We start from the raw sequence: 15,412 nt of genomic DNA, 5'->3' as shown, positions 1-15,412 counted from the left end.
ATTTTATTTAAATTTTTTCCCGCATTTTCTCCCCAATTTACATGGCCAATTATCCAACCCATTCATTAGGACTTACTATATTACTAATGATGCCCCAACACAAGGAAGGTGAAGACTAGCACATGCTTCTCCTGATACATGTGAAGACAGTCACCGCATCTTTTCAAACTGCTGCTGATGCAGCATTGCCGAGTAGCATCACAGCGCACTCGGAGGAAACCGAAAATTACTTGATTCCGATACATCAGCTCACAGATGCCTCGTGCTGATCGCCATCATCCTGTGGAGTGATGTGAGTAGAGAGTGCCATCTACCCACCCAGAGAGAGCAAGGCCACTTGTGCTCTCTCAGGGCTCCAGTAACTACAAGCTACATAAACAGGATTCAAACCGAAAACTGGCCCTCTGGACCAGTTAGAGCTCCTACAGTCTTTGTTCTACTGCTACTTAGTAAGTTCACCACAAGCTAACACTAACGTGTGGTAAACACTAAGCAGAGACATGGACAGTGGCCAGCGATGGCTTATTTGCATTAAAGCGACAGAGCCCTTAAACGGCTCATTCTGAAAGTGACTGAAACTCGCCAGAATAGAGCTGGTGAGATCTCTTTACGACCATGTTTTGTATAGACCATATACATATTCTATTCTAACATGTGTAAAAAGAGGTATAATAGCTCTATTTGAGTAATGGTCTAATCCATTGTATGGCAAGAAATAGAAAAAAATGACTTTAAGAAATGATGGTCAGTCACTCTAAAACTTGAAAGTGCAATCTTTAAGTACATTGTTGAAGCCTGGCTATTCCTCAACCTGTGTAAAATTGTGCGCCTACGTTTTCGGAACAATGCTTTTTCACTCCCCTGAGAGTGTAACATCATCAAATATGCAGCTTTTTCAATTATAGAATAAAAGTCCCACATCCTCCCATCCTTGGGAATATCGTCGCTGTCCTTTGAAAAACATTTATCTCCACTTTTGTCGATTTTTAGTTTGCTACATAATTTGAACAGACAAACTGTCCCTTACACTGTGCCAAAATTTCTTGATGAACGAACCAATAGAAACTCTTTAAAATGACCTGAAATAAACTCTTTTTACATTGACTTCCATTGAAAGTTTACAAGGTTTTTTCTCTCTCCTGTAAGATAAGTGTTTTTCATTTGACAGCGGCGATGTGCACTTGCGAGCCAAGTTTTCCAACTCCATATTGAGAAACAGCCATGTCTAGCAGTCAATGGTCTCTCACCAAGAGGAACACTACCCAAAAGTAGCTTCTGAAAGCCTTTTTATAGGGTAGCAGTGACAAGATCTAATGTTGATACCAATGTAAGGACTTCTAATACAGCTGTTGCTTCAGTCTTCGTTCTACCGCTACTTCGTAAGTAGCTCATGTATTTACGACAAGTCCACTTGAAACTACCAAGGCATTCACAAAAAGAACAAAAAACTCAGTTCTAGCGTCTCCCAGGCCAAACTATGGTGGCAAAGTGCGCCTGTTAATACAAATTAATCCAGTTTAAAGTGCCCTCTGCAAAGACTCCTGCTCTTATTGTGAGTGTTAATTGCCTTTTACACTCATTAGCGACAATGACAGCGGGAGGATTTGGCATTAAAGCCGAAAAGCTTCTCTCCTGGGGCCTCCGACGCAACAAAAAAGACAATTATATCAGTGCACTCTGTGCGGCTAACTGACGCCTTTCATCTTTTCAATGGCCAGTGTGACATTGTTGTAAGGACAGCAAGGGCGGCAGGATTTAGAGGCGGTAATGAAAAGGGTTATAAGGTCCCTAATTAGGGTGTCAGATGAGCCTATCAAAGGTAACCTGCAATATGGTGGGGATGACTCTCTTTTTCCCACTCACTGTATTTCTCGCTTTGTCTCGCCCAGCCTCAAAGGAGCGCTACAACCAAAATGCTAATGCTGCTAATAATAATGAGGGCGAGCTGGGACCACATCAAATTCTGTTTTTGTTATGTACACAGAGACGTCATTTACACCTTCAAATGGTTCAAAGACAATTCTGCCAAAGTATTCCAAAGTTTTTTTTTACTTTGTAACCAGAAATATAACATTGAATTTAATTTTTTTAAGTCATTTTTTATCTTTGATTAGTTGATTAACTCAAACAGGGTTATTAACTGTATACCAACTGTATGCCAGTTTCATGATTGTACTAGGAAACCTGTTTCCTTACTGTGCACATGACCTTTTGGCCTTTTTATTTTTTTATTCTTCATTTCATGTATTTTATTCCCTGAATTATTTTTGACCTTTTACCTCTTGATTGCATTTATTTTGTCCTTTTATTTATTCTATTTTATGACGATTTGCTTTTTTATTTTATCATTTGTTGTCTTTTTAAAATCTTGGTGTTATTTTTAGCTACTTCTAATTTATTTTGTAGTCCTCTGTTTCTTTATTTGTGTTTGTTATCTTTTTTACTTTTCTAATATTTTTTTTGCCTTTCCATTCATCCTTTTATTCTGAATTAGTTTATTTCTTTTTAATTAAAATCTCTTACCATTTTACATTATTGTTTTGTTTATGAACTACCTTATTTTAGGGTAATCTGATTAAATACTTGATATAAATTTTTAATTTATTTTTTTTTTTGTAAGTTGTAAATGCTTGTCTGTATTGAAAATGAGGGTTACCCTTAATGCATTACCGAGTAAAAATAAAAGTTAATTAATTGATTCATTGATAAGTACAATACAGTACAGCCAATTGGCGAAGGGCTTAGCTCATTTACATACATTAGTCTTAAAGGCAAAGTAACATTTTTTTTCTATTCATTTCTGTTCTGTTTAATTGCTTTACATTTTAACCTGATTAACCATCTATCCTTTTATTCTGAATTATTTTATTTCTTCTTAATTAAATTATCTTACCATTTTACATGATTGTTTTGTTTATGTCCTTCCTTACTTTATCTTAACCTGATTATATACTTGATAATAATTTTTTTTTTTTTTGTTTCGTCCCTTTAGGCTTTAAATTCTCAGCTGCATTAAAAATGCATTCTCGAGTGAAAATAGAATTTAAATGATTGATTGAAAAGTACAATACAATACAGCCAATAAAGTCAGTTAAGCTCATTTAAATACATCAGTCTTAAAGGCACAGTAATTTTTTTTTCCTATCTATTTCTGTTGTCGAAGCTGCACTATCTAGTGAATACTATAGAACAGAGGCTCATATTAAATAGCATAATGATACACGAAGGCACTGTAATAAAACTCATTTTCAGGACTTGGTTTTAAGTGTGTTTTTCCCATTTTCCGTCGACTCAGACCCATGTAATGTCTGCGGTGTCACTTCGGCACCATTTGATGGACACCTTCTAATAGCTTGGCCGCGGCTAATGGACTATGTGTCATTTCTTTCTGTCCAGCCATTTTGCTCGCTGCACCTACAACTGCAGATGTCAGAAAACCCCTACCTGTCGGGCAGCATTACCACCAAGAGCTCGGTGCCGGGAGTCATCGTCGCTACAGGTAAAAAGTGAATGCTGACGAGTGTGCGGTTGTGTGTGAGTGTGGGGGGGTGTGAAAGAGATGCAAACACACAATTAATGTTATATATTTCTATATATAGAGCTCTGGAAAAAAATAACAGACTTTTTAGCAAATTGAAAACCTCTGGAATATAATCAAGAGGAAGATGGATGGTCACAAGCCATCAAATCAAACCAAGCTGAACTGCTTGAATTTTGGCACGAGGAGTGTAAAGCATAAAGTTCTCCAAAAGTAGTGTGTAAGACTGGTGGAGGAGAACAGGCCAAGATGAATGTTTAAAACTGTGATTTAAAACCAGGGTTATTCCACCAAATATTGATTTCTGAACTCTTAGAACTTTATGAATATGAACTTGTTTTCTTTGCATTATTTAAGGTCTGAAAGCTCTGCATCTTTTTTTATTATAGCCATTTTTCATTTCCTGCAAACAAATGCTCTAAATATTTTTTGACAATATTTGTATTTGGAATTTGGGTGAATTTGGGTCTGTAGTTTATAGAATAAAACAACAATGTTCGTTTTAATCAAACATATACCTATAAAGAGCAAAATCAGAGAAACTGATTTAGGAACTGAAGTGGTCTCTTAATTTTTTTTTTCCAGAGCTGTATATAAGTATAAGTATTCTTATTATATCAACCGATCAAAAGAAATTCAAGAACAGATGAGAAAACAAAGTCATTGCCATCTATGAGTCTGAAAAAGGTTGCAAAGCCATTTCTAAGGCTTTAGAGCTTCCTGGAGTGACAGGCCTAAAGGAATTACTAAAAAAGGGCGTAGACAACTCATCCAGGAAGTCAAAATAAAGAACCAAGAACAACATCTAAAGAACTGCAGGTCGGGCTGGAAATACTGCCAAACATCAGCCTTTATTCCAGGCGGTGATTTTGGTGCTGTAGCTTTGGCCATCTCGCTCTTTCTTAAGTTTCGGTTTCGTTTAGCCAGCACCCGATTTTATACTGCCCCTTGTGGACAAAGCAAATAGTGTGTATAGTCACCTGGAAAAGATCGATGCACATATTTTTGGATCGATATCGTATTTTTTGAGTGTGAATCGATATTGGATCGCAGATCGATCTTTTGAACACAGCCCTACTGGTGAACAATGTGCTTCATGGAAGAATTTGAAAGCAAAAAACCACTGCTGGCCAAAAAGAACACAAAGGCCCATGGCAAATACTTTTTTACATAAGGCTAAATGGGTTTAGATAGCTATTCTTCTTCTTCTTCTTTCACTCATTTAATTTAGCGTAAAAAAACTGTTTGTTTTTGGCATTTACTCAGGTTATCTTTGTTCGATATTAAAATGTGTTTGTTAATCTAAAAAATGTACGCATGCCTAAACTATAACACAATGTGAAAGGCACCGTTGAAGACAAACAGGAAGTGACACCAACTAAACTATGAAGTGCAGGATTCTCGAAAAAGGAAAAGGAAAAGAAATGGAAATGCTTCACTCTGAGGCTCTACGGTAGTGAATTTCCTGTTATAGCTTTATTCAATAGCTGCACAAGGCCTACATTTCCTAAGTCTTGGCAATAAACGCCTGCTTCTGTGTGTGTGTGTGTGTGTGTGTACGTGCTGGAGTGCAATCAATTACTTAAGCAAATCCCTTTAAGCTGTCGGAAAACATGGCTAAATGGCAGAACTCGGGAGCTGCTGTTGTCCTACTCATCTATTGCTTGCTCACGTAAGCATCAGTCATGCCACGAGCGTTCAGCGAGACTTCAAATCCTTCTGAGCCAATCCGAGCATATACAGTAACTCGGCCCTAATTCGTCTCAATTGTGTCGGAACAGACGACGGTAACTGCTAGCGCTAGCTTCAGGCCTGTGTGTGAGTGTGTGTGTGTGTGTGTGTATGTGACACTATACACTGTGTGTTCGCGTTTGTGTGTGTGAACACACACTTCATCTTGACAGAGAATGGCTCTTAGTTGGAAAGCTCAGGGTCGAATGAGGACACATGACACAACACATTACGACTGCGGCGGAATATCAGGTCATGGACTGGTGCCTTGGTACAACACACACATTTACAAACACACACACACACACACACAGAGATACACACACCCCCGTACGTACACAGGCAAGCAGCTCCGGAGGATCGCAGTCATCTGTGTCACTGCTTACGAACATGACAAACATAATTCACTTTATGCGCGAGTGGGAGAACGTGAAAAAAAAAGGCTGGGAGTGAATTATGTAAAAGGTGAACTAGGCCAACGGAGCTGCCGTCACTTCCACCAGAGAACCTGGAGGTAGCGCAGACGTGGCGCGGAACCGGAGGAAGGGCTGGAGGGGGCGTGAAATGGGTGGGTGGTTAATTACGCTTTACCCTATCTATGAGCGTTCCACCCAAAAAGAGGCTTTCTTAAGTAGCTACCAAGGCAATGGTAGCACCAAAAAAAAAGAGACATTGCAACATTGTAGGAAGATTGTGAGAATATTGCTGCCACCACCATGTTTTACAGTTGAAGAAAAACTGACCTGGCTCCAAAAGACTTGGGACTTGGACCTTCCAGCAAGACAGTGACCCTAAACATACAGCCAGACATTACTTTTCCACCACATATAGCGCTTTACATTTAGGCTATGAGGTTTAACTTTGGTTGGCTGACCACAAAACCTTCTTTCACATAGTTGCTTTATCCTCTACATGGCTTTTGGCAAACTGCAAACAGCTTGAATACTTTTGCGAGCATCAGTAAATTAGAGGTGACTTGTCGTCACAAGGTCCCCCATGTCTACGATTGACCCAGGGCTGGACTGGTAATCTGGTGTACCGGGCAAATGCCCGGTGGGCCGACAGTCCTCAGGGGCTGATGCTGATTTTTTTTCTTCCTTTTTTTTCTAAGAGACCAGCCCACAATTTAGAGGGGGCGACCCATTAGCCCATCTTAAGTATAAACAATGGACTGAACCAATCAGGATAATAGAAAGAAAGCGGCCACACCCTCTCTCTGCGTGGTTTAGCTTTGAGCACATGGGCGACTGGAAACAGTGCACCGGAGAGTGCACGCAGGGTCCGGTGTTCGTACTGTCTCTCTCTCCCCCGCGCACAGACTCGTTCTCTCCATCGCTTAATCGTACGCGCGCTCTCTCTCTCTTTCTCTCTCTGACTGTCTCTCTCTCTCTCTTTCTTTCTCTGTCTCTCGCTCTCTCTCTCTAACTGTCTCTCTCTCTCTCTCTGATGTAAGTGATTGACACCACTAATAATATAATTTAATTTAATCAATCTAAAAATGATATTTCTTAAAAATAACTCAAACACTAATATGCATTCAGTAATTAGTAAAAAAAAAAATTAGTTAAATGTTTAAAATTTGTAGTTAATGCTATTGTTTGGGTTTTTAATAAAGCGCCACAATCATACTCAATGTTTGTTTGTTCCACCTAGATCAAAAGATCCTCTCATGATAAGAGCAGGAGAGAACCCTGGTTTCAAGCATTTCATAAAAGAGCCCCATTAAACATTCCATTATTAAACATTAATAAAGTTCAATTTTTTTTTTTTGAAGTTTAATGGTAAGGCCATGCAGAATGCCCTGTTTGTAGCCTGATACAAATACATGTTATAGCTGTATAAAGGAGGAAGCGACTTTAACCTGAAAAATTACAATGAAACTGTTGAATCAGAGAAATAATAAAAAAAAAAATACATATTAGAGATGATTTAAAAAAAAGGATAAAGAATTAATTGAACTGCACAGAGCAGACAAAACTGGTGGAGGTACCAATAGACACTAAACTTCTTATATTTTAAAGGCTGAAGATACATAATGCGTCTTTGTAACCCCATGTACATAAATTACAAGTCGTTGTGCTCCGCTAATTATGAGAGGCCGGTCTAAACCAAAAAGACCAGTTGCCGTGTCTCCTGTCGCTAAATCGTGGCTATAAATCGTTTTCTCCCTTGAGAATGACTGGTTGCCTGTCACTCTAGTGAAAACAAAAGGAAAAAAATAAAGGTTTCTAAAACACTCTGGAATGTAGGTCCAAAACAAATCTAATAAAACCCTATGTGAGATATGGAGATTCTTTGAGCTTTAAATACATCTCATTTGCACTTATTTTAAAGAATCATTCACTGTAAAGGTTATTAAGAAAGACAAAATTGGTTCATCTTTGGCATTGCTCCAGATAACTATTTTGGCACTTTTATTTTAATATCCAACTGGATTATCCCAGAGCAGCATGACTTTTCGCAGACATGTAAAGTAAATGTCATTGGAATTAAATCACTCTCTAAAATTAGATACTGAATTTTCGCAAAGCCAAGTGGTGCAGCTGAACTCTAAAATAAAATATAAAAATGTTCCTGTATATTGCCATCATTGATAACAATGTCAATTTTCTATCTTTAAAATACAGGAAAACTTGGTTGATTGGTTTCAATTTAGTCTTGCAGTGAATCTGAGCCATTCAATCAACTGCAAATTGTTTTAAACTCTAAGCATTCACACAGATCAAGCAACTCACAGCTTTAGTCTTCTTTACTGTTAAGATTTCTCACTTTATTCACTTAATTCATTTAGTTTCATTTTTGGTCTACCTTAATAATAATATTTGCTATGTTCTCTTTGCTTCTCTCTGCAGGAAACATTGGATCAGAACTGTCCTACAATAACGTGGGCATGTTCATTTCATCAGATGCTGGCAACACCTGGAGACAGGTATGTTGCATGACTGTTGTGAGGATTTTTATAGAGTAGTTCCAATCTGGGGTATAATAAATTTGAATAGTGAAGCATTATCTCTGCCTTGGAACACTTGATCCTAAGATAGTACAGATCTACACATCTTTTTATTTACAGATCGAGTTGTTTTAAAACTCCAATTTTTCTGATTACCATATTTTTGGCACTATAAGGCACATTTAAAAATCTTTTAATTTTCCCGAAAATCGTCTGTGCGCCTTATAATCCGATGCACCAATGTAAACATTTTACCCGTCAGGTTGTAAGGAGCAGTAAAGCCACTCTGCTGAAGTACAGAGTTATACAGGGGTTTCAGTTTAGTTCTCCAGCACTGAGACTGGAGCAGTATTAGCATTAGCTGCTAACCCAGCTAAGCGCTAGCTTTTTTTACCATTCAGAGATGGGTATTATCAGTCTGTATCTTGTGAAATTAGTTAGCCACTAATGCTAATGCTGCTGCACCCAGCCTTAGTGGAAATCTGGAAATCTAAGCTTGCTGTAAATAAACGGAAGCTCTTCGCTCACCCAAATAAACAGTTTTCAGAATAGAAATCTGTGTAGATTAACATCCAGTGCTCATTTGACTTTAAAAGAAAATGTTTTTAATACAGTTTTGTTTACTTGGATTAGCTTTACTTGCATTTTGACAGAATAAAATATCTGAATGCTATGACTGTAGTTCAAGTGCTATGTTCTGATACTTTAGGGTCTGCAAATAAGTTTGGCTGAGGGCCAGATATTTTTCAAATCATTACATCGTGGTCCAAAAAAAAAAAAGAAAATCTGTTTTGGAAAATGTGTAACTATAAGGAGATGGAGTGCTACAGACTAGTAGCTCTCCAGCCCAGAGGGTTGTTGAACCCAATTGCAGAACAGTTGATCTTAAAGCAGGTAAACCCAAGAAGAAAGGAATAAATAAATAAATAAATGAACACACCGCTCCTCACGCGAGATCGAACTTGTGTCGTCAGGGTCTCGGTCCAATACACTACTGATGCCGCAGCTAGTGAATTGGGACACGGCCGAGAAAAAAAACGCTCTTATAAGGAGATAGGGAGCCCGAGAACAGGTGGAAACTAAAGTCACACTGAGCGTATGTGAGCTTCTATGAGCTTATATGTGTGTAGTTTTTAAAAAAAATTCAATCTTTTCCTGCAGATATTTGACGAGGAGCACAACGTTTGGTTCCTGGATAAAGGGGGAGCTCTGCTTGCAGTCAAACAGCCCACAGTCCCCACCAGGCATCTCTGGTAAGTGCAAATGAGCCATTCTGCAAAGCAACAGGGTGCTGTGTCTGACTGAGTCATCCAGATGATGCCTGGGTGAAAGCCTCATTTTCCCAAATAATACCCTTTTCTGTTAAACTCAGAGACTCTATAGACTTACTCTATAGATTTATTTCATACAAAACATTAAAACACAGACTTGTTCTGTGTCCAATGGAACTTAAAGAACACTGCAGTGACCTGTGGGATGTGCGTGATACTTTCTGCATTGAAAATATATATGAAATATTTCTGCTAGAGTGCACTGGGCAATTCTAGCCAGACACCACCGGTCACAATCATTACCACCGACTACACTGTTGACTGCATTGCAAAAAATAATAAATAATTAAATAAATAAATAAATTGCCCATCTACAGATTTCTTTTGTTTTTTTATTTTTTTGATCATATGTATCATATGTTATTAAATCATTAACACTGACCCTAACACTGAAGTGGGTTAGGCCTGCAGTTCTTTAGATGTTGTTCTGGGTTCCTTTGCAACCTCCTAGATGAGTTGTCCATGCCCTTTAGCTTTTCAAAAAATGTGGTTAATCGCAGTTAATTCATGGGGAGGAAATTACTTTTTCACACAGGGCCAGGTTGGTTGGTCTGCATAGACATTTCCCTTTAATAAATGAAATTATCATTTACAATTATATATATTTATTTTATTCTTAATTAGGTTATATTTTTCTTGTAAATGTAAATATACTGTAAATGTACGTATGATAAAAAAAAGCAAAAACACTAGAAATCTGTAGGTGCACATACACTTTTTTTTACAGTAACTTGTTCGTAAAATGTTACCTCAGGGGACAGTTTGGGAATGCCCACACCTGTAAGAGTTATTAGGTATTATCTTGTAAGTGAGGTTGAATGCTGGCCAGTGTTCTCATTCATGGCAAGGTGGCATTAATTACAGTTTTAGATTTTAAGTTTAAGACATGATAGGACATGGGATGGGACTTTCATTTTCCAAAGAAATTATGGCATTTATCGTTCCTCAGTCCACAGTGTAAAGAGCGTACCGGGAATATGTCATAGGAGGCATTACCGCCGACAGTGGACAGCATGGCATTCGGATGTAATGATTGTGACCGGCGGCTTCTGGCTAGAGTGTTCTTACATTACATCCACATTCAATGTAGAAAGTCCCGTACACAAACTGTATGTCTCAGTTCAACTGCAAAAATGTTAGCATCAAAGGGAAAGTCATGGGATGCAATACTAGTTTTGCCCTCTTGAGGCGATATTTCAGATCAGTTTTTCCTTAAAAGAAGTTTATATGAGGTTCCCCTAACTGGTTAAGGCAGACTCTCACATTCTGCTCATTGGAATACCAAATGTGAAGATGCACCTCGCCACTGACGATAGCTGTCAATCACTCTCGCAAAGACTCTGGCAGCCGGAAAAAAGAGGGATCCGAATCGGAAGCGCTGGAAAACGCCTCGTATTAAAGCTTCCCACTTATCCCCTTGAGTAATCACATTGTTTCCCCTCTTCAAATTGGAGCTCCCAAGCTCCCTGCTTCACTGCTGTTTAATCCTCCTGTCCTTTTGTGCTTTTTTTTTCCCCATCCCTCCTTATCGCCCCGAGTGTTCCAGCATTAGTTTTAGGATCGCTGGAGTGTGCAATCTTCATTTCTGTTTCTCTTAAGCAAGCTGAGCGAGCCGCTAGCCCACCAGTTCCTGTCTGTTGAAAGCAATCGCTTCTTTCCCTCCGCTAGTGCGATTTCACACACACATCCCTCCGCAGGCGGGCGTGTCGGTAATGGATGTGTGTCGGCGCATTGTCTGTCTACGACACTCTCAGCCCACAGATTCTGAAGTAACAAGGGAACTTTTGTGGCGCTCTTCAGTCCGGGTGTTGTTCCAGCCTCGTTGTCACATGAGCAAGTAGCTGTTAGCACCTCTAAGGTGGAACTGATAAGCTGCCAAGCGCGACCACAAGTGTTCATTGCTGTTTTTCTTTTTTTTTTTTTTTGGACTCAAAGTGTGTAAAGCCCCAGGGAACCTTAATCCATGAGTGCTTCCGGCTTTCTAATTAAGTTAATGGCGGTCTTGTGAGCACACATTGTGCACAAACATAGAATGGGAATGAATAATTGTTCAACGTTTACATGTACTTCATTAGAACGTGTCCCATTTCAAAGTAAACATGGTAGTAGAATACTTAGGCTGGGTAAACATTCTCCTTACAAATGACCAATGAGGGTTAACGTCTTAAGAGAATTTGAAGCATTGGTGCTACTGTAGAGATACTTAAAAAAAATAATTATTTGGATCCAATATTGGTAGGTGGAACAAGTAACAAGTAAATCCAAAGTTCAAAATCAAACATTCAAGTCCAGAGTCAAGTCTCAAGTCTTGAAATTCAAGTCCAGAGTCAAGTCTCAAGTCTTGACATTCAAGTCTAGAGTCAAGTCTCGAATCTTGACATTCAAGTCCAGAGTCAGGTAATAAGTTTTGATATTCAAGCAAAAAGTCAAGTCACAAGTCTTGAAATTCAAGTGCAGTTTCAAGTCACAAGTGTTGACATTCAAGTCCAGAGTCAAGTCCAAAGTCTTGACATTCAAGTTCTCTGTCAACTCCCAAGTCAAGTCACAACTCTTAACATTAAAGTTTCAAGTCAAGTGCCAAGTCTTAACATTCAAGTCCATAGTCAAGCCACAATTCATGATATTCAAGTCCAGAGTCAAGTCCCAGGTCTTGATATTCAAGTCTAGAATCAAGTCCCAAGTCAAGTCACAACTCTTAACATTGAAGTTTCAAGTCAAGTGCCAAGTCTTAACATTCAAGTCCATAGTCAAGTCACAAGTCTTGACATTCAAGTCCTTATTAAAGTCAAAATTGTTGACATTTAAGTCCCAAATCAAGTCCCAAATCTTGTCATTTAAGTCGCAAGTTAAGTCACAAGCCTTGACATTCAAGTCCTTATCAAAGTCAAAAGTCTTGACATTCAAGTCCCGAATTAAGTCACAAGTCTTGTCATTTACTTCGCTAGTTAAGTCACAAGTCTTGGTATTTAAGTCCCAAATCAAGTCACATGTCTTGACATTCAAGTCCCAAATCAAGTCACATGTCTTGACATTCAAGTCCCAAGTCAAGTCACAAGTTTTGACATTCAAGTCAAGTCTTGACATTTATGTCCTGAATCAAGTCACAAGTCTTGACATTTAAGTCCCAACCAGGTCAAAGCTCTTAACATTCAAGTCCCAAGTCACAAGTCTTTGCATTCCAGACCTTAATCAAGTCACAAGTCTTGACATTTAATTCCAAAGTCAAGTCACAAGTCTTGACATTTAAGTCCCAGCAACACCCCTTACTCTGGATGAGTTTGTGCTATAAACGACTGGAAGAAATTCTAAATTTCTGAGTTTAAGATTGGGAAAGAATTAAAAGCAGTTTAAGGCAGTGTTCTTAACCACTACACAGTAATTGCTTAGTATTAAAACCACTTCTGTTCTTGCCCACACTTGCAAACTTGCCCCCAGCCCACATACCGCCATGAAATAAAGTCTGAATATGAAAGCCAGATGACTCCAGTTGTGCCAGTTTTGGCCTAATTCTGTAATTCTGTACCAACAATGGTAGGATGCATGTGGGCCAAGGTTCAAATGCTATAATAAGTCCTACATGTGGCAGTAACAGCTGGACTGGTTTTGGCATCATAATACAAATTCCAATATCCTACCAGCAGCACCCTAAGTGCCTTAACTGGGCCATATTTTGTCCAGAATTGACTGTTATCTGGGCAGTCACTTTGTGATTTCCACTTCAAAATGTGCTGCAGGATTTTATGGAAATTGTATCTATAGTGGAGGCAAGCTGTTCACAAATACATAGATGGAGCAGAAATGTGTATATTTATTCACTATATTACATAGGATATTATAGTCTGCTGTGTGGTGATGCTTGACCTCGCTGGCCACCCACATTGTAGATGCTTGGTTTTGTTGGTGACACAACTTGTTGATGATTGATCTTAGTGGTCATCCAGCTTGTTGAAGCTTTGTCTTGCAAGCCAACCAGCTTGTTGAAGCTTTGTCTTGCTGGTTACCCAACTTGTTGATGCTTAGTCTTGTTGGTCTTCCAACTAGTTGATGCTTAGTCTTGTTGGTCACCCAACTATTTGATGCTTAGTCTTGTTGGTCACCCAACTAGTTGATTCCTGGTTTTGCAAGTCATCCAGCTTGTTAAAGCTTTGTCTTGCTGGATACCCAACTAGTTGATGCTTAGTCTTGATCAACTGTTGATTCTTGGTTTTGCTGGTTGATCATTTTGTTGATGCTTAGTCTTGTCGATCAACCAACTTGTTGATGTTTAGTCTTGCTGGTTACCCAACTTGTTGATGCTTAGTCTTGCTGGTCATCCATTTTGTTGATGCTTAGTCTTGTCAATCAACCAACTTGTTGATGTTTAGTCTTGCTGGTTACCCAACTTGTTGATGCTTAGTCTTGCTGGTCATCCATTTTGTTGATGCTTAGTCTTGTCAATCAACCAACTTGTTGATGTTTAGTCTTGCTGGTCAACCAACATGTTGATTCTTGGTTTTAATGGTTGATCAATTTGTTGATGCTTAGTCTTGTTGGTCACCCAACTTGTTGATGCTTGGTCTTGTAGGTCGACCAACATGTTGATTCTTAGTCTTGTTGGTCACACAGTTTTGTTGATTCTTGGTTTTGCAAGCCAACCAGCTTGTTGAAGCTTTGTCTTGCTGTTTGTCTTGATGCTTAGTCTTGTTGGTCACCCAACTAGTTGACGCTTTGTCTTGCTGGTCACCGAGCTTGTTGATGCTTAGTCTTGCTGGTCACCCAACTTGTTGATGCTTGCTCTTGTAGGTCGACCAACATGTTGATTCTTAGTCTTGTTGGTCATACAATTTGTTCATGCTTGGTTTTGCTAGTCATCCAATTAGTCAACGGTTGGTCTTGTTGGTCATCTAACTTGTTGATGCTTGGTCTTGCTGATCACCCAACTTGTTGATGCTTGGTCTTGCTGATCTTCCAGATTGTTAATGTTGGTTTTGCTGGTCATCCCACTTGTTGATGCTTGGTTTTGCAGGTCAACCAGTTTGTTGATACTTGGTTTTGCTGGTAGACCAGTTTGTTAAAGCTTGGTTTTGCTGGTAGACCGGTTTGTTGATGCTTAAACCTGCTGGTCACCCAGCTTGTGTTTTAAAATAGGCTCATGTTGGAGGTATTTAGTGGGTCATTTTTTGTCTATATGATTCTTCATCTTCATCTTTTGCTGGGTATTTTTTTGTATAGTTTTTTTTTATTTGTTCACCCGCTTTGAAGTTTAAGCCTTTTACGTTTTTTTTTGTTTTTGTTTCTGTCATTCTTATTATTATTATTATTATGGTAAGTCTTTCTTGTCTACTTCTCTGTCTTTCTTTGAAAGCAATTCATTTTTTTCTCTTTTGCCCTTAAGCTAAGTAAGCTAATTATTTGTGATTTGAGACATCTTATCTATGTTCCGCATTGACAACTTTGACGGCTTCCTGTTTGTTTTGATGCCAAAAAGCAAACAAAACAAGACTGAATCTAATAATACCTTTTCCGCAACATTACGTTTACATTGAATTAATAAAATCATAATAAAATCTAAATAGAATGCATTTTTTGCCTACAAACATAAATGGTGAATCAGTTGAACAACTTGCAGCTTCACTAAAATATCTCTGCAAGATTCGTTCAGTGAGGAATGAGAAATATTAAGTTATAACACACTTTTGTGACAGCCAGCAACATCCCTTACCCTTTATTTCCCTGTTTTGGAGACTTGCTTTGATACTGATCCTTAATTTTATATTTTTTCCTCATTTTTCTCCCTTAAGCGAAGTAAACTAATTACTAGCACTCAGACTGTTTGTAGTGTGTGATCTCCTAAACTGTTTGATGTGAGGAAGTGATGGAGTT

General features: G+C 38.6%; 1 protein-coding gene across 1 annotated transcript in view; it reads left to right on the top strand.

Annotated features, from left to right (window-relative positions):
* The window catches only part of sorcs3 (sortilin related VPS10 domain containing receptor 3), a 469,314-nt gene that overhangs the window by 373,122 nt on the left and 80,780 nt on the right, over nt 1–15,412 (top strand). Inside the window, exons 11-13 of the mRNA XM_049469785.1 lie at nt 3,397–3,499; nt 8,122–8,198; nt 9,381–9,472. Coding sequence (XP_049325742.1) covers nt 3,397–3,499; nt 8,122–8,198; nt 9,381–9,472 — 272 coding nt within the window. The remainder of the gene's footprint in view (nt 1–3,396; nt 3,500–8,121; nt 8,199–9,380; nt 9,473–15,412) is intronic.

Source organism: Astyanax mexicanus, chromosome 21, assembly GCF_023375975.1.
Source record: "Astyanax mexicanus isolate ESR-SI-001 chromosome 21, AstMex3_surface, whole genome shotgun sequence".
NCBI classification, from domain to species: domain Eukaryota; kingdom Metazoa; phylum Chordata; class Actinopteri; order Characiformes; family Acestrorhamphidae; genus Astyanax; species Astyanax mexicanus.
The sequence above is the reverse complement of the archived record's forward strand: the minus strand, read 5'-3'. Positions and strand labels throughout refer to the sequence as shown.